The 27,587-nt window shown below is 43.4% G+C and overlaps 1 protein-coding gene, 2 long non-coding RNA genes and 1 other non-coding gene across 11 annotated transcripts; 3 read left to right on the plus strand and 1 right to left on the minus strand.

Annotated features, from left to right (window-relative positions):
- Positions 1-560: 560 nt before the first annotated feature.
- On the plus strand, positions 561-1,720 carry LOC4332093 (uncharacterized). 2 transcript variants are annotated; one of them, XR_001544588.3, is made up of 3 exons: positions 561-932; positions 1,034-1,475; positions 1,593-1,720. It is a non-coding gene; the product is annotated as an uncharacterized protein (transcript). The 2 variants fall into 2 exon arrangements; XR_010740450.1 differs by having other exon boundaries at positions 1,038-1,475.
- Positions 1,721-5,366: 3,646 nt separating this feature from the next.
- Positions 5,367-7,205, plus strand: LOC136355894 (uncharacterized). The gene is made up of 2 exons (XR_010740451.1): positions 5,367-5,917; positions 6,720-7,205. It is a non-coding gene; the product is annotated as an uncharacterized lncRNA (long non-coding RNA).
- Positions 7,206-10,192: 2,987 nt separating this feature from the next.
- LOC107276814 (uncharacterized) lies at positions 10,193-26,744 on the plus strand. Of its 7 annotated transcripts, XM_026024215.2 has the most exons (17): positions 10,193-10,934; positions 11,037-11,146; positions 11,668-11,741; positions 12,838-12,992; positions 16,392-16,578; positions 18,033-18,308; positions 18,702-18,845; positions 18,968-19,122; positions 19,350-19,625; positions 19,711-19,835; positions 19,988-20,105; positions 20,197-20,289; positions 20,417-20,494; positions 24,726-24,813; positions 24,995-25,051; positions 25,585-25,956; positions 26,207-26,744. In XM_026024215.2, exons 6-12 carry the CDS (start codon positions 18,272-18,274, stop codon positions 20,263-20,265), a joined length of 924 nt encoding a protein of 307 aa, XP_025880000.2. In that variant the 5' UTR covers positions 10,193-10,934; positions 11,037-11,146; positions 11,668-11,741; positions 12,838-12,992; positions 16,392-16,578; positions 18,033-18,271; the 3' UTR covers positions 20,266-20,289; positions 20,417-20,494; positions 24,726-24,813; positions 24,995-25,051; positions 25,585-25,956; positions 26,207-26,744. The 7 variants fall into 7 exon arrangements, with proteins under 7 accessions (XP_025880000.2, XP_066165194.1, XP_066165191.1 ...); XM_066309097.1 differs by lacking the exon at positions 12,838-12,992; XM_066309094.1 differs by lacking the exons at positions 10,193-10,934; positions 11,037-11,146; positions 11,668-11,741; positions 12,838-12,992 and adding exons at positions 15,566-15,870; positions 22,079-22,179.
- Positions 13,134-13,699, minus strand: LOC136355895 (uncharacterized). Its single transcript, XR_010740452.1, has 2 exons — positions 13,564-13,699; positions 13,134-13,333 (listed from the first exon to the last, which is right to left on the minus strand). It is a non-coding gene; the product is annotated as an uncharacterized lncRNA (long non-coding RNA).
- Positions 26,745-27,587: the final 843 nt, after the last annotated feature.

A 27,587-nucleotide genomic window follows, 5' to 3' on the forward strand; every position in this document is an offset into this window, starting at 1 on the left:
CGGCGGCGGCAACGTAGAGGTGGTCTTCGAGCTCGTCGCAGTTGGAGGTGGTCTTCGCGCGCCGCCGCTCCGGCCGCCGTCGCCCCACTTCGCCCGCTGCCCTAGTGCACATCGTCAAGAAGAGAGAGAGGATAACGGGAAGAAGATGAGGGGTAGGAGGATGACATGTGGGGCCCACGTGGGTCCCACCATTTTTATTATTTTGTATGTGAAACAGACATGTGGGTCCCACATGGTTTATTATTTTTTCGGATCAAATTGCCACGTAAGCGCCACGTCAGATGAAGACCAAGTCGAATTTGCGACGTAGGCGCCACGTCAGCCAAAACCACCATCTAAACCGTCGAGAGATCTTATCTACATCAGTTTTAATAGTTGAGGGACCTGTTGCATCTGGTTTTTTTGGTTGAAGGACCGCGCGGAAACGTCGCCGGTAGAGGCGTAGAGCCGGTAGATTTGTGACGACGTCTTCCGCGCCGCCAGATCGGCCCACTTCTCATCTTCTTTATTGTGAGGCCGGCTCCATATATATCATATTTATGGCCGGCTATTACATCTTCGATTCCTCCTCCCCAAACGCAAGGCACTTTCCTTCTCCTCTCTCTCTCTCGACGCATCCTCCAACTTGTGCACGTCTTCCTCCTCGATCTCCATGGCCGAGTTCCTTCGCCGGCCGGAGTTTTGTCTGCCCATGCACATATACACATCACGCGGATCGAAGATGGGATGAACGTACGTGGAGCGGTGGAGGTGCAACCGGCAGGCACGGTGGCATCTCGATCGATCTATCGATCGATGAGGAGGCCACGGTGGCGTCTCGATCGATTCGCGACATGTTCGCCGAGATCTATCGATGAAGAGGCCGGATCCCGACCGTGATGCGCGTGCGGGCGTGCGGCGTCCTCGGCGGCGCCGATATGCTTTGTGGTCGGGTATGGATGTTCCGTCTCAACGTCAACATATCGAGCTAATTAGTATTTCTTTGGACAATAATGGCGATGGAGATCTGTGCTGAAGCTTTCCCTCTCTCAAGGTAGGTTATCAAGTTTGTTTGCATATCTCGGAGCTGATCCCTATCAACGGAATGGATTTTTGTGTACAACGACGAGGGAGAAGAGAATCAGATATCCAGTTCCGGTGGCGTTCATGGCCGCGAGATCCGGATCCGGACTCCCCATTCCACAGTAGCCCTAACTAGTTGTTCAATACTCTAGATCTGAATCTTATTATCACCCTTAGCATGTTTCCATTAAATTTTAGCATCTCCATGAGTCCATGACCATGCCGGTACGTGCATGCAGTAGAGTGCCGCCGCCGGTGTACTGCATGCGCAGTCGTGTTCCCAATTTGCTCCACATGTGCCTTGCTGCCATTGATGACCTCGACCACCACTGTGAGCTAGTAATTCAAAAGGCATCAGCAGTGCCGTGGTGGTGGGTGGTGTGAGCTTGAAAAGGCAAATCTCTTCGTTAGAGGTGGGCAGCATGCGTGGTGGGGGATGGGACAGGGGTTCAGCAATCTTTGTCCTCTTCATTTAATTTCTTACTCCTAGCTGTTAGTAGAAATTTTCTTTACCAAATTTGTTTTTGCAGATTCCCAACGCTGGAGAAATCTTACTGCGCAGACTCGAGAGACACCGAACGCTCGCACAACACTAATTGGATCACTGAAGTGCATTTTTCAAACCGAGGAAGCAATAAACTTTGGATCTCTGAAGTGGCAAAAATTAAAAAAAGAATTCGTTCTCTCAATCTCAGAAAGAGTCTTGGGCAAGCAAGGTTCTCTAGCTCAACCGGATGTATACATGAACAACTACTCAAGGTTAGAAACCTACTTTTTTTTCCTCGAAAACACATTAGAGAATTGTTCCTCATTTAATTAAGAAGAAAGATAAAGAAAACAAATACAAAAGAGAGAATATAAACTGTCCTCCCCATAAATCACAACCACCCATCCATACACCAACTAAAAGGCGCGACGCACAAGACCAGCTCTAGCTGTCCAGATTAAGCGACCTACATATAGAAGCTTATGGAGGACTTGGGCTCCAGCTAAGCACCACAAATTACTCTCATTTTTTACTGCTCTAATGCTTGTGCTAATTTTGGTGCTAACTGCTACAGTTTTATTCGCTCAACTATATCCATGCTGGACTTTCTGCAGAATCAGTTAAGTTTCCTTTAGTTTTTCTTCTGTATGTATGTACTCCTTAAGATTTTCAGAAAAGGCTACATTAGTTAGACCTGTTGTCAATTAACCGTGTGCTTTTTGATTCTTCATGTAGTTGCCGTTCCCATGTTTGTTGAAGAAACTATCGGGACTATGTTTCGCCATACTCCTATACACACGTTTTGCTGGATATATAAGAAAAGGGACATGTCAGTTATCACTTTGCAAAGGATTCAGATGGTCTTCGGCCTAGGAAGGTACGTTCTACGGCCTTTTTCTATATATTTATTCTATTTTTTTTTCAATTACAAAGGCTAGAACTCCCAAACCCAATGACGAACCTTGCCTGCCTGCCCTTCAGAGGGAAGCATAAGTTCAGAAAATGCCACTCTCAAAGACATGATCTTTGGGATAAGACAGTTGACCTCCCATGAAACACTGAACTGTGCAAAGCGAAAAAAACGACTTAATGAAACATTATTGTTGACTCAGAGTACAACTTTTTTTTATATCAAGGGACTTGAAACACAGCCAAATTCTAATTGAAGCATTTTTATATCAGACGTGAAACATATAGCTCTAACTATTGAAACATTACAAAAAGTATTTGTTGAATACATCCAGAAAATATGTTGTGCAACATTTGATTTAACTGAAAATTACCACCTCCACTAACCTCTTCCTCAAACACCGCCCGCGGCTATGCCATCATCACCAATTCTCCTTCAGGCTTTGTTCCGTTTAGAGGGGATTGAGGGGGAATAATTTCACACCACAATAGGTGTGGAATAAATCCCCTCCAATCCCTTTCTTATGGGGGTTAACCGAACAAGGCCTCATAGAGCATGGCCCCTTACATCACCCCACACCCCCTTTTTCCTAGCTCGGATCTATGCCATTATGGCACTGAGCTCCCTGTCCCCTAGGCCACCATCGTCAGTTGCTTCCCCTTGGTTCCTCCCTTCGCCTAGGTCGCTGTCACATACTATACCCTGAGCCCTCCCCCCCTCTCCCGTTCTGCCTATGCCTATCTTGAGCTTCCGCACTCCGGTAGTGAGCAACGGTGTATCAAGGAGGATCATCATGATGAGATGTTGTTGCATTCCTATGTTTGAGGAGGGAGCAAGAAAGGAATGGTGAGATCTGGAGGTAGCAAGGAAGGAGATAGAGTAAAGCTGAGAGTGGGGGGGTGTGAGGGTGCCCAGTCTGAGTGGTTATCGGTGTGCTCAGTGGCGAACCCAGAACAAAAGTTACCGGGGGTCCAATACATACTAATTATCTAATTATTGACTAATATATTAATTAATATAGTGTAATTTATATAGGATTTGAATAATCTACCCGGTATCTTGTGACACCGGATAGTATAACCTAGGCACGCCCCTGGGTGTGCTACGGGAAACATTTTCTGAATCTTTGAAATGCCCACTAGCTCTCTCTGTGACATGCATGCTTGGACCCATATTCAACGAGACTTGGATCATTGTTTCGCTTGGACCCATATACTTGTCTAGTAAATGCTATAAAATAAACAACGATGAAAAACCAAAAAATCAACTTCAAAATTAAATTTTAGCTATAAAATAATCCACGATGAAAAAACACAAAAACATATTTAAAATTAAATTTTAGCTTATAAGCATAAGTATAAATGAAACGAAATAGTGGGGATTGCCTACAGTGTTGCTGGTACAGTAGCAGACATTGATATTCAACAGTATTGTAGAGGATCTACATCCGAGTGCAAATCTCTTTACTTGTGGCATTTCCTTTCATCTCCCCTCCATGTGCCTTGCAGCCGTGCTTCAGCTCCAAAGTAGCGAGATTACTAAGTAGTGCATGTGCGCTAGAAACATATCTCGCGCGCACGTGGAAACGCGGAGACTGGGGTGGAGACGACGTCCTTACCGTACGGGATGTGTACGTTGTACGTTGATCATTTTCCTTAAAAAATGTAATTTTTCTTTCTTTTTTTTTCAAAAAGAGTGTCAACTCCTTTTTTTTAAAAAAAATGACAACATTCTATTGAAATATTTACAACTTTATTTAAATTGAAAAGTAAAAATAAAATTAATTAAATTATAAAAACTTTCGACTCAAATTTCAAAAACTTTTGACTTAAATTTTGAAAACTGTCAACTTAAGATTTTAAAGTTTTTTTACTCATATTTGAAAACTTTCAACTTAGGATTTTAAAGTTTTTTACTCACTTATTGATTTGATGAAACTAATTTAGTATTATAAATATTACTATATTTGTTTATAAACTTAGTCAAACTTAAAACTGTTTGACTTTAACCAAAATAAAAACGTCTTATGACCTGAAACAGAGATGTCACACTAGCACGACTTGGCAATAGGCAATAGAAGCACGAGGGTGGCGACAAGCAAGGACGACTTGTCTCAACCAAAGGCTGGACCAACAGCACACATCGGTCTCAATCATCCACTTGTGCGTGATGCTCTAAAATGATGCAACTAAAAACAACTTCACACCAGGCCACCAGGGGCAGAATATTATTAGAAAAAATGGCTTTGCCACGTATTAGAATAATCGATTTTGCAACTCAAGGAGGACCTACAGTTTTTTTTTTCAGTCGAACACCCTACTAGTAGTATGCTACATAACTCCTTTTCGAGGTAAAATCCCCTAGCACTGCTGATCGTATGATGCGACAGCTTGTGTAGTTTCCTTTAGGAGGATCAATTTTGCAACAAGTGAATGGCATTTATTCTTTCGCCACGTATATGCGCATGACATGTGGTCCCTGGACCTGATTGTCATGTACTCGGGCCGTGGCCACAAATAAGCAAATGCGACTCAACTATATAAAGGGTACAAGAGCACATTTCCTTTTCGAAAATGGCACGATACGTAATGTAGAATGATTTCCTGAAACCAAAGGAAGGTATTTGTGCCAACACTCAATTGCCCTGAGTATTTAGGGCAGTCCTAGTGGTGGTGGAGCTAGAAAATTTTTCATGGTTATTTATGTAGATTTGGATGGATTTATATGAAAATTTAAGAGTCTAAGGATGAATGCGAAAAGGCTATGGAGTCAGCTCACACATGGCAGCGCCACCAATACATATATTACTAATCAAATGTGCTAATTTAATATCACATCTCTTACATCATGTTTTCGATACTCCAGGTCTCATGCCAAACATAATTCCATCATTTTTTTCTCATTTAGTATGGAGCCTTCGATGTGCATACTCCATGTAGTTGGGTTCCCAAACGGGGAAAAATTCTCCACGCGTGCATCACTTCTCTTTGCCATGGTGCTCACTTGTCATATTGTGTTTTGTGACACGCTGAGGTGCTGATAAACCTTCTTTTGTGACGCTGAATTATCATACACCCAACCATTCATTTCATTTTACGCGATGCGAGAGTTGGTTTTCGGCCGCCGGGATGCCGGCCCGTCCCACAGTGTGCAGCCTGGCCTGAGTTGGATGAGAGGCCTGGAGGGCAAATTCCCGGTGCACATCAGACTACCCATCGTCTCGTCCTCTTGCTGTCTAGCATAAATAAACCACCAACCACCAGAGCCCTAGCCCGTAGGCGCCGTCACACGAGAACCCTCGGAGCCTCAGCCGCCTCTGCGAAGTCGAGCCAAGGAGCTGCGCCGGCACCGCCTCCACGCCCTTCCACCGCCGGCTCCGTCTCGTTGGTGCCCTTTCGTCCTCCGGCTCTTGTGCAGGTCGCTGCCGCCTCCTCTCCACGCAGATCGAGATTTGGCTGGTAATATACTGCTCACGCGAATCTTGCCCTTCCGTGTTTAGATTAGATTGAAGAGTGGGAGACCATACAATTCAATTCTTAGACGTAGGATTTCCTACGGAATCAAACCTAGCTAGGAACTAGGACCAATACATAAATGGAACATATTATTTTAGCCTGCAATATCTCATAAGCTTTGTCAATCGTCTTGGTCTCCTGACTCTCCATGTTTCGGGTTGGAAGTTGCCTTGCAGTCACCTTGCAGCGCAACAGGGTATTTACCTCCACCCGTAATTGATTGATGAAATTGTTCTTCGTATGGACCTGTCCAATAACAAAGAAAAACATATGCATGGTTGTCTACAAGTGCCCATGTTGTTGCAGCTACCCTTGAGTATAAATTGCACTCCCATCGGGTAGACACTTCTTTCCAATACTGTGAATACATTAGTGGGTCTGTCAGTTGGCACAGAATAACCACCCACTATGTGCGCCCAGTCTTTTTGTAACAGATCAATAAAAAAAAAAGATGTGGACCTGATTCAGCTTAGTCACAAAAATAGCATGTGGAATCTTTCTGACATTTCCTTCTAATCACAGTCTTTATTCCTTTTAATGATGTCTTTAGTTAATGATAAATGATAAATTGCCAACTGTAAATTTTCATTGGTCACATGCTCTCCAATATGCTGTGCTGGAATTGCTTCTACCTAGTCAGACTTGTAACTGTAAATTTCAATGCGCCACATGGCTGAATTGCTTATGTTCATAGTTCTCTGGTTTGTCTGATTAAGGTTTAATTATCTGTATACTATTTCAATAGATGGCACCACCAGACAATTTCTCCAATGCATTAGAGAGATGGGTATACCGCAACTGTGTCAGCTCTATCGTTTGTGTGGAGCTCCGACCAGAACCTAATCTTCTTTTAGACTGGCAGAATCATTTGTTTCCTATTCCTGATGATCCAGAAGCGGATGATCAGCTTGCTCAGAGGGTGGCGGACTGCCTAGTCCCCGTGCATTGCCCTGGTTTCGTGATAGAACCATTACTACAGGATCCCTTGCATATTCATGTGTTGACATGTGCACATGCACTAGGCCCAGTGTTCAATGCCGAGCAGCCAATAGATGTAGACGATATTAATATTCTGTATCAACCTCATATTATCTGTGACCATATGTAGCAAGCGTACCTGAATGAGCTCCAGCATAACAATCAGATTGCGAGGGAGTATGTAATAGGAACAGTGCTTGCCATTGACTGTGCTAGCGATTTACTTCTTATTCAGAGCACAAGAGTCCACTTTATGTTGCGCTGTGGGATGCCTCACCCCCCATTACCTATTGCTTCTCAGTTTCCCAAACCTCTCAGTAAGGTTGTCATGGTCTCTTGGCCACATCCTACGAGGAATCGGACTGCAGTCACTGGAGAGATCTCACACCCGGGTCGACAGTTTGATGAGTTAAGCCCAGTGAATCCTTTGGGTTTTACAACGATGCTGTCTGAGGTTCAAATTCGATCAGAACAAGGAAGCTCCGGGGGGCCTTTGCTGAATGGTCAGGTTCAAGTTACGGGCCTCTTGCATGGTGGCAATGGCAGTTTTTCATTCTTCATTTCTCTTCCGAATGGGGTAAGGCACAAGAACGACCTACCTTCTAATGTTCACATATGTTTCCTAATTTAAATTAATGCCTATTATATAAGTTTCTAATTTCGATTGTTTGTATTTGTAGGATTCCTTGTATGATTTGCTGGCCCTGATTCAACATTGCTCCGCCCCCTTTACCTCTTTCTGGATGCTGTGTGTATGGGTGAACATGCTGCGACTTTTTTGAGATAGTTGCAACTTGCTCTACGTTTGCGATGATCTATGAATTTTTGGTAGAACCTACTTTACCTGTCTGTTCCTGGTAAAGATGAGAATTTTGTACCTAAGATATTTTCCTTAAGCTCAAAGATTCCTGGTCCTGTTTGAAAATGATCGGATACGGTTATATCTTAAAGATGAGAATTTTGTATCTAAGATATTTTCCTTAAGCTCAAAGATTCCTTTTCCTGTTTGAAAATGAAGATACGGTTATATTTGCCAAGTCCAATAATGGACTTCGTTATGAAGTTGTGCACGTGTATGTGAGGCTGGATGTCAGCATGTGTGGTTAGTCGTTGAATTTCCCTTGCAACTTCCTCTGCGTTTTATCCGATGTTCTTGATTTCTTATTCCTCTGCATTTTATCCGATGTTCTTGATTTCTTATTAATATTTTCACTTTGCAAAATGACAAAAACCATTCTAGCAATAACTGAACAAAAAGAAACATGAATCTGCATAAGATTGATTGGTTCCACAGCTGTGGGAAAAGTAGAAGCCGGTTTGGTTAGAGCAGCTGTGAAACTGTAGATGTAGAAGAAATACATGTTATGAAGAAATTTTAAGCATAAATAATTTTAAGCATTCGTGATAGTACTTGACAAACTGAAATTGTTCACTATTTGGCAACTTAGAAGTATAAAGCATAAACATGTATAAGAGCAATCAGATTGTGACCTCACCAAAGCTGCTATATGTTGTCAGAAACCAAAGATATATAGAAAATAGTACTGATTGATAAAGCATAACTTTAGCACCATAGGTTTCAATTTTATGCACAGTAGAATTAAAGTTTGAATGTAAAAAAAAATGTATTGCACTCTATATTTCTATATAAATTATAGAAAATCATAGAACTGCTTGGCGTTGGCCCGGCAGTATTATCAATTGATTGATTCTGATTATCTAGAAACTGTAATATAGTGAGTGTAAATTTCATAGTAATTGATATAGTCTAATATTTTATCAGAAGTTGAAGCAGCCTAAGTATCAGTCTACAAAACAATGCAATCTATTTTTGTGTTTTTCAACAGTCATAAGCCGAAATTAAAAAAAAACAGCTGCATTGAAAATGAACTTGTCATATATATCTATAGTCATAAGCTACTCTAAGGCTCAGTTCGTTTGTGATGGTTCCCAACCTCTCATTCTCGATTTCCGCGCGCACGTTTTTCAAACTACTATTTTGATGTGTTTTTTGTAAAAAAGTTTTTATACGAAAGTTGTTTAAAAAAAATCATATTGTTTCATTTTTGAAAAAAAAAATTAGCTAATACTTAATTAATCACGCGCTAATGGATCGTTCCGTTTTTCGTGCCAGAGCCAAACATTCCCAACCTGCTCTTTCGAACAGAGCCTAAGTTATTACAAAACATCCTAAGTATCAGTCTACAGAACATTGCATTCCAGCCTATGTTTTCCAATTCTCAAAGAAACACATGAGGTGCTTCAGGCTGAATGTTTTGGTTCAAGATCACAAAACACATGAGGTGCTTCAGTCTGAATGTTTTGGTTCAAGATACCTTTCGGCGGCGGAGGAACGACGGCGTGGCTCCATATCGGCAGCGGTTGAGGCGGAGGCCGAGGAGGAGGTCGCCGAAGCAGTTTGTCGGAGGAGACCGGCGATGCGTGACGATTTTGGTAGCGGAGGGACAGCGGCGGCGGCAGTGATGCCGGTTGAGATGGAGTCCGAGGAGACTTCAGCGGCCGAGGGACAGCAACGGGAGACCGGATCGGCGATGTTGGTTGAGGCGGCGGTGGCAGGTAGTCGTCGGAGAGGCGGCGAAGAAAAAAATTCCAGATCTAGAAGAGAAGCTATGGTTAACGCAAGAAAATTCAAGAAAAAATGGGTGGGAGATAGAGGGATGATGGTCATTTCATATTAGCTTGTACATTCAAACTAATTTTATTCTGTTCACTTATAAAATCATATCAAGAGATTTTTATGAAATGACCATCAGACTTCATAATTGTAACGCCCCGATTTTCGTTCGGAATTAAAAATTATTAAATAATGCATTTTCTAGAAATTAAATAAAAGTTAAATCAATTTAATCAAGTGAAATAATGGGAGTATTTGAAATTTCCTTTAAAAATCATTGGCCGAGAATATTTTGTAATATTTTTTGTGCCCTAATATACTCTCCGGAATTTTCCGTAAATTTTCGGAGCTCAAGAAGTAATTTTAATAGCACAAAGTTCATTTAACCAATTTAATAAAAAAAACAATTAAATCTCCCCTCCTTCACTTTGGGCCACTTCCGGCCCAAGAATCCTTCCCCTCCCCCGTGGCCCGCGCGCCCCTCCCCCTCTCGGGCCTCTCTCTCTCTCCCCCTCGGCCTGCTCGCCCTTGAAGTCTAAATAACCCCCTGCTCCCTCTCTCCCTCAGGCCGACAAGTGGGACCGCGGGATCCACTTGTCAGGTCCATCCCCAACCTTCCTCCATCCCGGCCAGCAACCGCCCGAAGCCGCCATGCCGCCCGTTGCCGCCCACGTCGCCGCCGATTCCGGGTCCTCCCGCTCACGCCCTCGCGCCCAAACCAAGTAAAATCGGTTCCCCACCACCTCCTCCACCTTTTCCCCTACTTTTCCCCAATTTTTGGCGCCAAATTGAGCTCCACTTCGCCCACGTCGGCGTCCCACGTCGCCGGCCGGTTGCCGCCCGATCCCGCCTCTCCCGGCCACGATCTCCATCCCCGAGCCCTATATAAAGCACCCCCGTGCTCCCCTCTTCCGTTTCCCCTCCTCGCCCGAGCTCCCCGTGCCCTTTCCCGCTCTCCCCGCGTCGCTACCTCTCTCCACTGTCGCCGGCGAGCTCCAGCCGCCTCTAGCCGCCGCTCCCGCCGTCCCCGCGCCGCGCCGCTTGTGCCGCCGGCATCGCCGCTCCACACCGCACCCCGGCCCCCACCTTTCTTCCCCTAACCGTCGCCGAAACCCCACCGCCACCGCCGACCCGAGCTACATCACCGCCAGCCACCTCCAGCCGCACGCCGTCGCCGCCTGAGCCGCTCCAGCACCGTGCCACCACCGCAGCCAGTTGCGCCGCCGCGAGAGCAGGCCTGTCCGCCACTCTTCTCCACCAAAACGGCTCCGCAAGGACGAGGATGTCCTCGGCCGCCGCCCCTCTTCACCGGAAATCCGCCGGAGTTCCCCTTCCCTTCGCGCGCCGGTGAGCTCCCCTAATTCCTTCGCCTTCGGCCGGTTTTTCCCGCTGCTTCACGCCTTCTCCCATCCTCCTAACCATACCACTGCATTCCCCATGTCCTTGCAGCCGCCGTCCGCCGGTTCCCGCTCGCGGAACGCCGCCGGACCGCCGTCACCGTTGTCTCCCCGAGGAGCGCCGCCGCCTTCCCGTCCTCACCTTGTCGTCCTGTTCGCTCGGTGAGCATCCCTCCCTCTCCCTCTATCTCCCCTTCGCCGGTCGCCCGCGTTGCGCCGCCGCCGCCGGTGGCCATCCGGCTAGGCCGTCGTCGCCGCCGTTCGCCGCCGCTCGGCCGGCCGGTCTCGGCCGCGCCCGCCCTTCCCTGTGGCCGTCCGTGGACCGGCGTGGTCCTGGTCCACGGCGCACCCGAGGTCGCGGTGGACCGTGTCCACCGTGGGCCGCCCCCTTGAGCCGCTGATGCCTGGGGCCCACCTGTCGGCGCTGGTTCCCCTTTGATGACGTCAGCAGCAGGCCTTTCCTTTGAGAAATTATTTAATAATTGCGTCATAAATCAATAATAATTCTAGAAATTCATATAAATGGCTCAAAACTTCTAAAATTCATATCTAATTCATTCGAACTCCAAATTGCGCCATTCAACTTGCAAAATTCATCTAAAATTGAGTTCTACATGTAAGTTTACTTTTTATGTAATGTTTCCTTGGTTTTTATTAGAGTTTTTCCTCATTTTGCGTGCCAGCGTGTAGAATCCGTCGTTTTGGAAGTCCGCGGTCGTGAGGAAAAGAGTTCGGAAGATCGAAGTGAAGAAGCAAGGCAAGTCACACATTCCCCTTGAGCATTTTGATCCTAATTTATAAACGTTTTACCGTTTGTAAATAAACATGCATGTCTTGCTAATTACATGGGATCCGGGTATTACCTATCTGCTTGCTTATGCCATGTTTACTTGATATCTGTCCCTTGTCAATATTGGGTAATAAATCGACTAGCTCATGTTACTTATGTGACCTAGCTAGAACTATATGCTTAGCCATGCTTAATTACAACTAGCTCAGTTGATATGATAATTACAGTATTAGACCTTTTTAGTATCAGAATGAGCTGCGTGCTCGAGACATCTGGCCATGCTTCATGGTCGTAATTATCCAACTAAAATGCGACTGTATGGTGGGCTGTGGGTGCATGGCTTTGCTAATCACACCCATGGCAGTTAAGGACCGGTTCGCGGGAAACCCTGGAAGAATTCAGCGTACTTACCCCAAGTCAGCGTGGGCAACGGCTGGGCTTGTAGTGTAGCTTTCCTCTAGCTAACGCATCCAGGCAAGGGTAGGCGTGATGGAGTTTGGATGGGCCCTGCGACGGCCTATGCAGCTTCCGGATTCACCTAGGCACGAGAGGGGACTGCCCGCTGCCTTGCGAGGAGTGGGGTTGAAACCTAAGGTGTGGTGTGCTTGGTTAGAGGGGGTTATGCGAAAGGTCCTGTCATGGCCTCTTTCCGGTATGTCGTGGTGGCATGTCAGCGCACGGTAACATGTCGTGGGGCTGTGTCTTGTGGGCAGTTGTACACCTCTGATCAGAGTAAAACTATTCGAATAGCCGTGCCCGCGGTTATGGGCGGTCGACCAGATTCACCGTGATTAGTCCCACCTTAATAAATCGACTCAATGCACTGTAGTTCAGGTGTTTTGGTTGGGCCTGTTCAACGTGGTGTAGCGTTGATCAGTGGAGATTTAATGCTACTTTAATTACTCAACAGTGTTACTGTTTTGCTCAATAAAACGTTTTACAACCGCCTTTTATGCAAATAGCCTCAAACCATCCTTGTATTCCCCTTGCACGTCTGCATCGTTGGTGTGGCTTGCTGAGTACGGTGGTTGTACTCAGCCTTGCTATTATTCCCCCTTTTCAGAAGTGTAGTGCTTCTGAGCTGAAGACGGAGTTAGAAGACCAAGGCTCAGACCCCAGTTGAGTTTTGCCTGTGGAGTGGAGCTGAAGCCCCGCTAGGATCGCCTTTTTTCCACTGTTGCTGCTTTTGTTTCGGTGTGAGGACTAAGTGCCTCTTCTGTAAGTATTTTACGCTTTATTTATGTTTGGAACTGTTTATTACTTGTCGTTTTGTGTACCCTAGCTGATCCTGTACAGGGATTTAATGCACAAAATAGTCTGAAAATTTGGGCTAAATTTTTGGGCGTGACAATAATGCTGGATCATATAATTATGATGGTGTTTCCCATTCAACAGGTTTCTGACAAACAATGCACATATACATTACAAGAGAATTGTCTGTGACGTCGCAGATCAAAATGGGGACATGTGATCAACCTAACAAACTGGGTATTTCTTAAATGAACCCACCCCAACAGAAGAAAAGAAAGAAAAACAACAACTGTCCGGTATTCCTCTGTCTGCAATGTAGGGAAAAATCATTACCAACGGAAATCATTTGTATAATCACCCCCCCCCCCCCCAATGCATCAGCTATCAATGTAGACCAAAAGATTCAGCAATATGAAAGTTGAATTAGGGAAACCATTATTAATCTACCTATAACAGGAAAAGATAATCTTTAGCATATCATTTTGTACCCACAGCTTTTTCACATAAGCATTTTAACAAACACAAATTGTGCACACACCTGATGAAGACAAGGAAGCAGCAGTCCTCCACACTCACACTGCCACAGGAGTAGGCGTCAACGGCGGTGGCGTTGTCGGCGGGGGATTCAGTGTCGGCGTCGGCGAGGAGGAGTCACTGCCTGGGGTGGCGGCGTCGGTGGCAGGTGGGCGGAAGGAGGAAAGGCGGGGGGGGGGGGGGACAACGTCGGCGCTAGTCGTCGGCGGTGGGGAGGAGGAGGAGAGGCGGGGGAGGGGGGATCCTGAGCGGCAGGGGTTAGGGTTGGGAGGGCGCACGGCGGCGAGGGGGCGCAGTGGAGAGCGATGGGCGGCAGTGACGATGGTGGGCGCCGGCGCGGCGATGTTGGGGAGGTGCGACGATGGAGGGGAGGCGCGCGGCGCGATGGTGGTGCGGACTGCGGAGGAGGAGCGCCTCGATTCTATGAAAAATCCGCCGCATGGCGGCGAGGGGGCGAGAGAGTGCGAGGAGAAGATGCGGGAGAGAGAGGAGGGATGAGGGTGGATGCGGGGCGTGAGGAGATGGGTGCGGGAGGGGAGGAGGGGGGACGTGGGGGATTATCTGAGGTGTTGGTAGAGGTGGCCAAACGGGCCGGGCCAAAACGGGCGGCCTGAGGCACGGCGGAACCTGTAGCCGGCACGGCCCGGCACGGCCTGCTACAGTAACGGGCCGTGCCGGCACGGCACGAGTAGCCGTGCCGTGCTTGGGCCGCCGGCCGAGCCCGCGGGCCGGCACGGCACGGCACGGCTACTGTAGTAAGTCCGCATCTCATCCTTCCGCAAGTCCGTATCTCATCCCTCCCAACTGACGGCCCAGCCCGCTAGCCGCCTCCGCAAGTCCGTTGAGCACCCCTCCTAGCTGATGGCCCAGCCCGCCAGCCACCTCCGCAAGTCCGCATCGCATCCTTCCGCGCCATTTCGGTTCCTGGGCCAACCGTGCCCCGTCCACGGCCCATTTTTCATTCACGGGCCCGTACTGACACGGCGGGCCACACGCATGCCGTGCCGGCACGGGCACGGCCCGGCCATCCACGGGCCGTGCTTGGGCCGGCGGCTCGGCACGTGGGTCGGGACGGCACGGCCCGTTTCATGAGCCGTGCCTAACGGGCCGTGCCGAAACGGGCCGTGCCGGACCCGTGCCCGTGCCGTGCCGGGCCGGGCCGCCCGTTTGGCCACCTCTAGGTGTTGGATTGGATGATTTTGAACCATTAGAACAAGGTCAATAGTGCCGCCCGCTAAGGGCTGCAAAAATGACCACATCAGCCTCTTAGAGATATTGCTAAGAGCTAATGTATACAATAAGCATGTTCACATCGACTATTATCTATTTGTTTAGGCCCTCTTTGTTTAGGCTTATAAGCCAACTTATAAGTTGAAAAGTCCAAGCCAAAACAAACAAGCAGCTTTTTCATTTGGCTTTTTTGAAGCCATAAGTCACTCTAACACTATTAAGCCAAAAGCTAGGTTAGAGAAGTTTTTTTTGGCTTATATGAAATAGATGTATGACTCCACCACTAAACTTGGGACATTAAATCCACTGGCTTATAAATCATATAAGCCAATAAGCTGACTTAAAAGTCTAGACCAATAAGCCTGAGCCTAAACAAAGAGCCCTCTTTAGCTAGCTTCCCCATCCAATTTTTTAATCTTGTTGCTGTTGTTTCATCCTGCATCGAGTCAGCTCACGTGGGCCCACAATCGCTTGTCCCAATCAAAGCTAGCCTGGTGCTGCTGCACTTGCGTTGGGTTGTGTGTGTAGCCAGCGACAATTTAGTCGCCCACTCGTCCTCTCTCTCTTGTGCAACTCATGGACAAATCTGATATGACAGTTTTATCGCCGGCTAAACTAGTTTATTGTACCTGCTCTTAGATGTGTAATAAAAGCATTTGTTGAGCTGTATGGTTGATTTACATCCTACCGATCTAGTGGCTCGGATTCATCTATCCTATAATCCAACGGTGTTACTGTGCGCACACCCCCCTGCCCCCTCCCTCCCCCTCCGCTTCGGCCCCCACCTCCGCAACCGCGGCGCACACTCCCTCCGTATCGTATCGCCCCCCACAGTCCCACATCACCGTCGCCGCAGCGCCGCCGGTTCTCCCCTCCGCTCGCCACCCCGGCCCACTCCCCGCTGCATGCGGCCAGTACGCCGCGACCTGCGCTCCCACACCCCCGCCGCCGACACGTCCCTTCCCCTCGCCGCCCCCGATCTCCACCTCGAACTCCGTCGCCGGAATATCGTCCCGCCGTTGCGCCCGCCTCGTCGGTTTTCTCCGCGCCCCTGATCTCGGTCTCCTCCGCGCGCCCACCGGTAAGTTTATGCCTAATGTTAACGCTGTGAGCCTGTGACTGAGATCTGAAGGGTTGTGGTTTCCATTATACAAGAGCCATTAATAGGTCTTGGTTTTTTGGGGATAACTGGTGGGAAACGAACAATCTTTCTGTACAGAAACTATCTTGATTTATACCGTTTCCACAATTCCAATTGCTGTGTCGTTTGTTCAGTACATACAATGTTTCCACGAAGATCAGGTTGTGGAATGGGGTGAACTAATACATTTGGATTGGTGAGATCAAGGTGAATGGTTTTTTTTTTCAGTTTTTTTCCTATGATAAATTTGGGATGTTTCTCATTTAGGTGAGATGGTTATGTTGAACTATATTGTAGGCAACACTGACCCTTTTATCCTTCTCAAAATAAATATTATGGAAGCTAGGTTGTATCATTGATTTATTCTGGTGTGTACCATTGCTGCTGTGGGCAGCAGTTTGCTGGTTACTGGCAGAAGAAACCTCATAACCTTGTTTGCCTATGTGCTCAATGATGTATAGTTGACACCATCCTCCCTGCCGTCTCCACGCGTCCCACCGCGCCGCCCCCAGTCTCCGCATAGCCAACTGCTTCCTCTCCTCTGCGCGTCATCAATTGCCTCCACTCCACCTCGTCAACAGCCTCCGCACGCCCACTGGTCCCGGCCTCTTCAACAACGTCTCCTGCATCAACCTGATTCACCGGAAGGTACAAATATCATCCTCCTTCCCCCTCCCCCCCTCTCTCTCTCTTTATTCCCATCTGAAAGAATCAACCAAAATAAAACAACGAGATGCATCATTCATGTATTTGATCATTTTACGTTTTCATTTTTAAGTGCGACTATCCACCCTTTTTGTTTCTAAAGATAAGCGAGGGCATCTATGCACACTTTTTATTTTACAAAATAAAAAAAACAATGACAAATATCATAGTACATTGAGTTGTACTTCACTGGTTCTTTGACGAATAAGTGTATGATATGCTTCTCCATAAGAATGGTGCTGGTCTGCACTATACTTCTTATTAAAGTCGATTGCCCATGCAACAAAGTTGCCTGTATGGGTTATCTAACTCTTAAATCAGACAACACCTATTAGCTTGTTGCACATGTCAGTTGTTCATGGTTATTTAATTCAAGGTTACTTAAATCTTCTCCTATGGCCTTTAGTACTGTCATCCATATTCTGCTGCAGCTTAACTTTTTTTCTTAATATACATGTATTATTTACAATATATTTAGAAATTTAGTGCCATGGGACTGACTGCACTGTAGAACGTGTTCCTTCGTGCCTGGTAGTGCTACTTTATTTCTCTTAACTCTCTACTTTGTGTGAATGAAAATTGTGGTGGAATATTCTTTTTTTAGATGAATGGAAAGCTATGTATATATATTTGCTTGTACAACGACTGTCGTATGAAATGATATTTATGTTGTTGGAGGTAGAGGTAAAATGTGTAATAATTGCTGCGTATTTTGTTGTTTATTATGTACTCTGAAAGAGTGGATAATGCAATTCGGGAGATGAATTGAGAAATGAATTTCCAAATTTGATTGCATGACGTATCCAATTTGGGAAATGAATTGAGATATTACTCCTTTGTTCTTATGTCTGAAACCATATTTGTACATGTCGGTGAAAATAGTTAGTGTCATGCATATATCATCAGTTTCCATGGGTCAGTTTAGGTTTTCTAAGTAATCATCAATTACATCATCCACATTGATTTGGTTTTTAATGAATTTTGCTACCATTTATGTTGATGTGATCATATCCTTCTTACACTTAGATATTTGGTCTTTGAAGTTCTGAACATAAAGGTTCTAAAACAAACATGTTGCTGCTTGAATAAGTGGACAGGAACAATTAGCTCTTTTAATGCATAGAAATACCCTTGAACATGTGAACCTTATTGATGATATGGAAATTGGTTATTCCCTTATTGATGTACACATTATTGTAATATGATACACAATATCATATTATTGTACTTGGCGTGAAATACATCTTATGTACGACATGAATTGAGTTAAAGCTCAATTGTTTAGATCATAGAAAAATATTTTTTCTATCATGAAAATTTAATAGTTATTAAAGATAATAGAATTACACCGTAGTGTTTAGCATGTGCATATTACTAGTCTCCTTTGACAACTGCAGGATATGGCACCGACGACCATGGAGAAGGTTGGAGAGGTGTCGGGATCCCGGTCAAGGGCGTAGCGGCGGCGGCGGCAACGACAACGACAACGGCAACGGCGACGGCACAGCCCGACCAACCGGGCAGGGGTAGCTCAATCGGAAGCTATGGCATCATCGCAACAAGGCGAGAGGAAAATTCCTCTGGAGAGAGGCACGAGCGAGCCGGTGGAGGCGGCGGCGGCGACTTCACTTGGTGCATGGCATGCCTCCTCCTCCACGGAGGCCTCGTCTGTGGTCAGCTCTCCCATGCGTTGGCCCTCTGTCCCAGTTATCACCAAAAGACCGCGAGACGAATAAAAAAAACTAATTTCATAACTCGCCTGGAAACCGCAAGACGAATCTTTTGAGCCTAATTAATCCGTCATAAGCACATGTGGGATACTGTAGCACTTTATGGCTAATCATGGCCTAATTAGGCTCAAAAGATTCATCTCGCGATTTACATGCAAACTGTGCAATTAGTTTTTCTTTTTATTTATATTTAATGCTTCATATATGTGTCCAAAGATTCGATGTGATGTTTTTGGGAAAAGTTTTTGGGGAACTAAACATGGCCATAGTTTTATCGTGTTTTTATTTTTGGAACTTGTCTCACCGTGCACTTTTGTAACTTGTCTCACTGTGCAGAACGTCAATTGAAGCTTGTAACACTTGACCCTCATGTTCCTCGCTCGTGTATGGGAAATCAAAATCTTCTTCCTGTTCGTGATTCTTCGACCAAAACAATTCTAGAAGGAGCTAAAGTTGTTATTAGCCTTTCATCTTATGTTGGTATGTAATACACTGCCTTTATTTTGTGTATATTCTGTTATTTATTTTTGCTAACTAATCATTGCTTTTATTGCGTGTTTATTTTATGATTTATTTTTCCTAACCAATCATTGCATCTACAGATGGCACATTAATGGCACGGTCATCTGGTTTTTTCATCAATTGGGATGAGGAGAGTAAAGTGTGCACTGTCCTTACATCTGCACGTCTAATCTGCTCAAAGTACTCATCGATGGACCAGTGGTTAGGTTCAGATGAGTATTCACCTGATGCTACGGTGAGTTCACATACAAACTTAACTGTAGTCTCTTTGTTAGTTGACATACAAAGTAATAATGGTCTTTTGAGCTTAGGTTTTTGCCACACACAAATAAATACATGTCTAGCACACACATAGAGCACAACACTTTAATTAGAAAGTAAAGGAAATAATACACTTTTGTTAAATAATGTGATTTATTCTTAAAATAATGTAACACATGTCTTTTGCATTTGTATTTTTAGGTTTACGCTCACTTGCTAGATAAAGATGAGACAACTGTACCAGCAGCCTTGCTACATTATGACAGGCACTTTAACATTGCTCTGTTTAAGGTTGATGTAGACTCATGTGCTAAGATTCCTAGTTTCAGCAGTGAAGTGACTTGTGGTCAGGACATATTTGCCCTTGGTAGAGATGATGATTTAAATTTGACTATCAATCATGGGCGTGTCCAATTTAAGGGTCCAAGTATGTTTGAGCGCCACTACTATATGTATACTGGTTTCACGACTGGTCAGGTATAAATATCACTACGATTATCTTATAAATTAGTATTAACTTTTGTTGCTTTTGGTTCTGATATCGATAATTTAAATATTTTAGTCTGGCATTGGAGGGCCAATTATTAACTTCAATGGGCAAGTTTTGGGGATGACTAATGTTCTAGGAATGGGATTTATTCCTTCATCTGTTATACTTCATTGCTTGGATATGTGGAAAAAGTTTGGGTAAGTTTCTTTTGCTGCATTATATAATACTACCTTCGTCCCAAAAAGAGTTTAATTTGTCTATCTCACTCATACTAATAATATAGAACAACCTTTACCTTTTCAAACTCAAATGCATTTCACACATACTAATAAATGATAATTATGTGTAGTTATATCCCTCGCTTGCATATTGGGATGAAACTTTCAGCCATGAAGTTTCTAGATCCAATTCATGTGGAGAAGATCTCTCGCAAATGTAATATTGATTCGGGTCTAATAGTTAAAGAGGTATATATTGACTGTTGTTTCTTACTTTCTTAAACAATCCTTACCTCTTTTATCACATATTGTTGGCTGTACATGACAAATTGCACTATAGGTGTCCTATGGATCAAATGCTGAGAATAGAGGAGTTAGAGCTGGTGATATCATTCAATCCATGAATTGAAAGTGTATTGCAACAACAGTGGAGGTATTTATTATTAACAGTAATAGCAGTAAAGGTGATTTATTATTTTGTGAGTGAAGTGGATAGAAAAATTACACTTTATGATCTCCTCATTAACTCACACATTTATTACTCTTGTTGCTGCTGTCAGTTGGAGATTGAACTTATGCAAATATGCGAGGATCATCTTGACAAAGGAAGAGGCATTGGTTCCAGCGTAGACATACAAGTAAGTTTACTTTATATCTGCTATAAATGTCATTATGTTGGTCCATAGTTACAAGACATTTTTAGCGGGCAGACCACTAAGAGAGGCAAAAAATATAATTATAAGATAGCATTTATTTACTACATATAAAAGACAGGAGCTTTTGTGACTTCTATTTTTTGTTTTGATGAGTGTTTAGTGTTGCTATTTTTGAATCTAAGATGTCCATATTTCCATTATAGATGAATGGGAAATGAAATATTATATCAATAGCAGATGAAAATATAGTTCAGAAGCCAGATAGAATGTAAGGCAAGCGGAATCTACTAACTACAGTACCAAAGGCTAGTCTAGAAGAGATACCTGAACAAACCGGAGAGAAGAGATACCTGGACACCAAAAGCACATCCTTTTCGCCACAATTCTCTGTCTTCCAGGCATATCGCATCCTGTAGCTGTCCCTTGTAGGCATATCATTAGGAGCATGAAGTACATTAGCAGAAACATGTTGACTAGCAGTCTTGTAGGCATATCATTGGGAGCATGAAGTACATTAGCAGAGACATGTTGACTAGCAGTATCACATCCCATCATACTACATGCCAACATGCCTTCCGATTATTGTAGGAGTTCTTATTTGCTCACCCTGTTCAGCAGCTCTACTTTATGGCAATACAATCATGGAGAATTATGAGATTGAATTGTCTTTCCAAAGCAGCCTCTATTTCCTGCCTTCCATTTTGCCCAACACAACTGCCTAGCCCAGTGACATGTCTCTCTTAACCTTTGGGTAAGAATTTCTCAACCCATGAGGAAAAACTTGTAGCTGATCTGGGAATAGCATCAGCATGAATGAACATAGCAATTTCTCTTCAAACAACAGGTGTAGCACATTCAAATAAGAAATGTTGGACAGTTTCAGGATGATTACAGTTAAAGTATTTGGGATCACCCAGCCATTTCTTTTCAATATTTTACCTTTGTTTAACAGCATACCTTTTTGTAACAACCACAAAAATGTTTGAACTTTGACAGGTATTTAGCTTTCCATACGTGTGTAAAAGAACTATCACCATAATTTCTCATCATCTATATGAATTTCACTAAAAAACCTGCCTTCGTTCCCCCAAGATCCTGTGGTAACATGAGGAGCAACAGACAGACTAACATGTTGCGCTTGTGACAGTACATATCTCATTTATCTTTTGGGAAACCTGTTAACCATCTCCTAAAACTTTGCTGCCATTGGTATAGCACTGACTCACTAATTTATCCTTGTCACAGATATCATAAATAGCAGATATTATTGAGCAAGGTTTATCACCAATCTATTTAGCCTCTCATTATCTGCTATTATCACCATTACAATTTACAAATGATGACTTTCCTGCCTTTCAAATGAATGTTTTGATGAACCTTAAGTAGGTCAGCGCAACAAGATGAGTCATCTACCTTCCTCTTTTTCTAGTTTCCACCAACATTTATTAAGGACACTTACATTCATTGCCTCAGATTTTTAATACCAAGACCCCCTTTCTTTTTTTGAGTGACAAAATATTATCCTGTTTGACCTGTTGATACTATCTTTGTCCACCACTTTGCCAGACAGTGTTCAGGAATAAGGACATGGACATACAGTAAAGTAGGGATGTTGGATAACTGGCATTAATCAAAGTGGCCCTGTCATCAATTTACAGATCTCCCTGGTAGATATCAAGCCTTTTTATTATTTTTCTCATCTACTTTATCCTAGTCACATGTGTTCTAGATGCACTAACAGATGCACTCCAGGTATGATTGGAAAGTTTCCTAATCAACAATTGAACATGTTTGCATAAGATCTTCCCCCCATAACACCTCACCTTTAGCTAAATTTATTTTGAAACCTGTACTCATATATACAACAGAATCACCATTTTCTGGAATCTATATTTTTCCCAAGTTATTTTTAAGACTGAGAATTGTCCTTGGTATATTGCAACATTGCTATGTCATCATCAAATAATGAGGAATCAACCCATTATTTTACATTTCCTGTACCATCTTATCTATACGATCAGCACTGCTTTGCACCTTTCTAACTCTGGACATGTGTGCCTATCTGGTTTGTTATTTGGCACTAAGTGTCGCATTACACATGCCGTTTCAACCACCCCTGCCTATTTGGGCTAAAACATCATTTTTCCAAACACTAGATTACTAGACAGGGAATGTTCATTTGCTTTCTTCTTTTGGTTTCATGTAGAGTCTCATGTTGGGGCATGGTCTCATCTGTTTTATTCCTGTTAATAGAGGCATTTTAGGTTTGTCTTATCAATTTCATGTAACTATGTAAGGCTCTAATCTCAATGTCAATTACAAGTTCATACAAATAATTTAGCAGATGGGTCCGCCTTGTTGCATTCAGCTATTTGCTCAACATGACCAACTTTTGGAAGAAGTCTAGAAGGGTAACTATCCCATAATCTAGGCCACTAACATCAAATTTATTGTCGTAAAACTCTTTGGAGCGTTTTTTTTTTTGTTTATTTCTTCTTCACTAAAAGGCTTACCCAATTCAACATTGTGAATGTTTGATAGTCTCTGCCCTGCTAAATATATTGGGATCAAATTGCCTGCGCTAGCCTTAACAATCCTTACAGAAGTCATTAGTCAGTAGCATTTCTATCTGAGTTTCTGCCCCAGTAATAATTTCTCCCCATTTTTAGATTTGGTATTGTTTTCCTTTCTACTACCATTAACTATCCTACAAAAATACTCTGTGTAGTTATCGCCTTTCCTCAACAGCCAAGTCAAATGTGTTCTTTTTGATCAGATTTATAGCTAAAGGTAGCCATATTTTGGGACAGAGGGAGTAGTGCTTATTTTTGCAGCTAAAACCTCAACCCAATCTTTGAAAGCATTCTTTCTTTTTCCTCTTATATTCGTATTTTGTCAATAATATCTTAACCTGATTGGTTTGTGCCAAGTTCTATTAATTAGTCTTGAAAATCAGGGTGTTGGAGCCAATACAGCTCAGATTTGAGTTTGAGTGAGCTGTTATAACTGAGATCTGCTGTTCCTTTTTTTACATGCATGCTTACAATCCCATAAAGAACCTGTCAATTTACAATTTCATTTTTCTATTTTTATTTTTACTCTTTACGCTGTAATTTAGGGGGTATTAGAATTTAAAAGGCCCTGAATCCTCTTCCTAACTTTCTGCAACTTTAAAATTAGATTTATTTTCCTAGAGCACTATTTTTGTGAACTCACAGGAATAAACTTCTCTGCACCAGAGCTCGAGTGTTTTAAAAAACTTCAATAACTTGATGAAATCTCACCAGAGTTCTCTCTTATCTGCTAACCCATACATCTAGCTTTTCTCATGCATGTATCTCTATCTGATATAGTTTGAAAGGAATTTGAGGAATGTTTAGGAGTACGTTCCAAATTTCTCCTCCTTATCAGTCTTTCAGCTTTATCTTGTCCTTTGACTGGGAAGGCCCCCTGGCTCTAGGTCCTCCTAGGTTGCCCAAACATTGACTTGTTTTTTCTTTCCTTTTGTATTCCACAACCTTGTATACATCATTTAAAGCTCCAGCATTTACTTCAGGCTTACCTCAGGCTTCTTAAGATCACCTTTCTATGTTATGACCATACCTTCTTCATTCAACTTCTTGTCTTGCATATTGTCTGCATATGGGTTCACATTTTTGCTTGACTCAGCAGTTCCAATCATCACCAACTTCATTCTTTTCATCATATATCTTGGTTTGAATGTAATCAACAAAATCAAACAATTTTTTTCTACAGTGGCAGAATAATGTTTATATTTTTTATATCTGATCAATCATACTTGTTTACTTCTAGATGAAGAGGCTTCATTCCTTCTTTGAGAAAGGATCCGTTTAGCATATCGCCCATGCCATCTTGACCATATGAATCGTTAGGAATTTGTCCAACTTTCTTGGTTTTGTCCCTGTTGTTTGCTTCATCTATCACACACCTTTTTGACCTGATGATGCGCATAACTCTTCTGGGCATTTGTAATGAACTTTTTCACAATTGTGGCTACCAGAATTGTTATGATCAACAAGATATGTCTCCCACTCTGACCTTAGCAGGAGCTGATTTGAATTTGGTCAGAGTAGGTTTTGGGTTATAGCAAGTCTTTTCACCACGTATAAATTTTTTAGGCTTTCTTCTCTTGTTCGATATTTTTCTCCCTTTTAACCACCATCTTTATCATTTGAATTGTTTCAATTTACAGGTTGGTATATTCCGCATGTGCAAAGGTTCCACGTGCACTATAAGTCTGAGATTAAATATATCAAATGATGTAGAGGTGTTTGCAAGAGGTATGCATAAATCCTTTCAACTACTACAAAGCTTTTATATTATAGTAAATGCATATGGATATGGGCCTTGGTTCTGATACTGTTATATGATTTTTTTTATGTCTGGATATTTACATGTGTATTTCCCTCTGTTCGTTTCTATATGAGGGACATAACTTGACAATGACATTATGCTGTCCAGGCAAATACATTTTCTCTGCAAGAGATTGTACCTGGGTGTTTGATGATGTGGGCACAGGTATTTTTAACTTTGTTTTCTCTTTAGTTGCTAAATATTAATTTATGAAACAAAGATTGATACAATAATCTGCTATTCTTCTTTTTTGTTGCACTTTTAGGTCTTTAATTTAGATGATGAATTTAGGCCCTAATATTGCAAGATGTGCAAATAACTTCATTTGATAATGTATTAGTACATTTTATATATTTTGTGAAGATGACTATCCCTTTAGGAAGTATTAAGTTGAGTTGTCATTCCCATGTTTCTAAAAATTTTGACTTTTTTGTTTCTGGAATTTCTCTTATTGGCCAGAATGATCTTTAATCTTGTGGGGTAGAAAAGGCAGGAGAGTACAACATTTCACTCTCAGCCACATATTCCTTATGGCTTTCTCAATCTAGCTAGTTGATTGTTGCATTTAACTGGAAAAAGGAATCAATCTTGTACATGATCATTTGATAAAGAAATTATAAAACAGTGCTTGCTTAGTTTACCAAAGGACACTTGATCTAGATTGCTTGTTGTCATTCTCAGCCGTTTGTAATTTGCAGATCTTCAATCTTGAAGGAAAGTGATGTGACCATGGCTACCACGGATGCAACCATTGCTCACATCATGGATGAACAAGAAGATATCAAGGTCAAGGCATCCAAGTGCTGGAATCCGATTCGGCCACCTGCTACACTGCTGATTTCAAACGGCCGCCAAATCTCCATACAAGCTCCGTTTTCGGCCCGTGAGTACTTGATGGAAAGCTCTCGGAGTCCTCTTTCCAACGGATCCAACCTCATCACCAAATTCCATCCCAGTCAACCGCAGATGAAGAAACAAGGTGCAACATCACCTGTCATGGGCCTTTGGGCTTGTAACTTCGTTTGGGACCCCGGCCCAAGTGGGGCCCATGTGAGGTGCGCCCCAACCAGGTGGAGCACAACCCTAGGACCCTCTTGGTCGTTCTCCCACCCTTATAAGTAGCTAGGTACCCTTTCAGGGTTTCTCGGGTTTTGATAGATTAAAGTTTAGCCATTGCTACTTACTTGCAGCGCGCGTGTCGGCTAGACCGTCCGTCTTCTTGTTCTTCAGAACCCCAACTTATTATTTGTATTAAATTCCTATTTGCAATATCAGATTGCTTTTATGTTGTTCTTACTTGTTTCTTCGATTTGCTTGCAGGAATAGGGTTGATCTGCACCGGCAAGATCAACAACCCACGGAGAGGTGTATCGATCGCTAAGGCGCAACACAACGTCTCGTACAGTTGTAGTCGGATCGTCAACGTTTCTCCCAAATCGTAGTTATCACAACTCACCGAAAGATCGAGCCAACAACAGCCTTGAGTGTCGAGAGGAACTCAGGGTTCATCAGAAAGCAACAAAGTGATGGAGTCCTCGTACGCAAGACTACTGATAGTTCCTAGGTAGTTTATATATGTACTACGGAGACCAGGGTACTGCTATTACACTGGCTGTGGCCTGGGCTAGTGGTTTCAGGGCTGTTGGTCGAAGTTAATTTATGTAAACTTTGTTTTGGCTGACCCATTTGCTGCTGATATGGGCACTCGATGAAGGTTTCAGAGGCTGTTGCTTAGGTAATTAAGGTAAGCTTATTTTGGATGAACTGGTAGTTGCTGACATGAACAGTTGAACATTTCCGCCGGGCATGCTTTATTGAATTATTGACGGTCAAAATAGCTGTTGCTAGTCCGTTTGTCTTTCCCTTGGTCAAAATTTGATTGTCCAGATTTGCTGTATTTTTTAAATTGCTGGCAAAGATGCTTATATTGATAAGTGTCCATCTTGTGGGTGGAATTAAACATGGTGGTATTACTTAGTATAAACACGAGTTAGCAAATACTCCCTCCATCTCGATTTGTATGATGCCACAAGCCAATGGAGTGAACAATCTAAAATGAGTCAAAATGTATGATGCCACATGGAGTGAACAATGTTCCACCATCTTTCCCTTCTCCTTAAACCATGGCCTGATGGCGTGATGCGGAGCCGTTTGCATTTGCATGTCGCTGCCGTGATTCCTGAGGCCACCTCGAACCGCCTTATGCTCATGGCTCCTCGCCACCGTGGTGGCAGTGGTTGACGGCCTCATTGGTATCATGTGATGTAGCCGCCGTCCTCGTTGTACACGATAGAGTTAAGCTGGTGCTATGTTTGAGAGAGGCCATGCTACTGTTGCACTTGCATCGCTTGTGCCGCCGTCGAGAAAAAATCGTGCGCGTTGGCGGCGGCTCCCCAATGTTGTGTTGGGACTTGGGACAGTGGGCTTTTGAAGGGAAAAAAAGTACGAGGATCGTGACAATTAGGATAGTTTATACTCCCTCCGTCCCACAATATAAGGGATTTTCAGTTTTTGCTTGCAACGTTTGACCACTCGTCTTATTCAAATTTTTTTTGTAAATATAAAAAATAAAAAGTTGTGCTTAAAATACTGTAGATAATAAAATAAGTCACAAATAAAATAATTAATAATTTCAAAAATTTTTGAATAAGACGAATGGTCAAATATTACAAGCAAAAACTCAAAATCCCTTATATTATGG

This window comes from Oryza sativa, chromosome 3, assembly GCF_034140825.1.
Source record: "Oryza sativa Japonica Group chromosome 3, ASM3414082v1".
NCBI lineage: Eukaryota > Viridiplantae > Streptophyta > Magnoliopsida > Poales > Poaceae > Oryza > Oryza sativa.

Excerpts from the sequence above, each read along its gene's own strand:
- LOC107276814 (XM_026024215.2), top strand. The coding sequence starts at position 18,272 with ATGGCATGCCTCCTCCTCCACGGAGGCCTCGTCTGTG. Across the intron at positions 18,309-18,701 it reads CCACGGAGGCCTCGTCTGTG|AACGTCAATTGAAGCTTGTA; the intron begins GTCAGCTCTCCC and ends CTCACTGTGCAG. Across the intron at positions 19,626-19,710 it reads CTGGTTTCACGACTGGTCAG|TCTGGCATTGGAGGGCCAAT; the intron begins GTATAAATATCA and ends TAAATATTTTAG.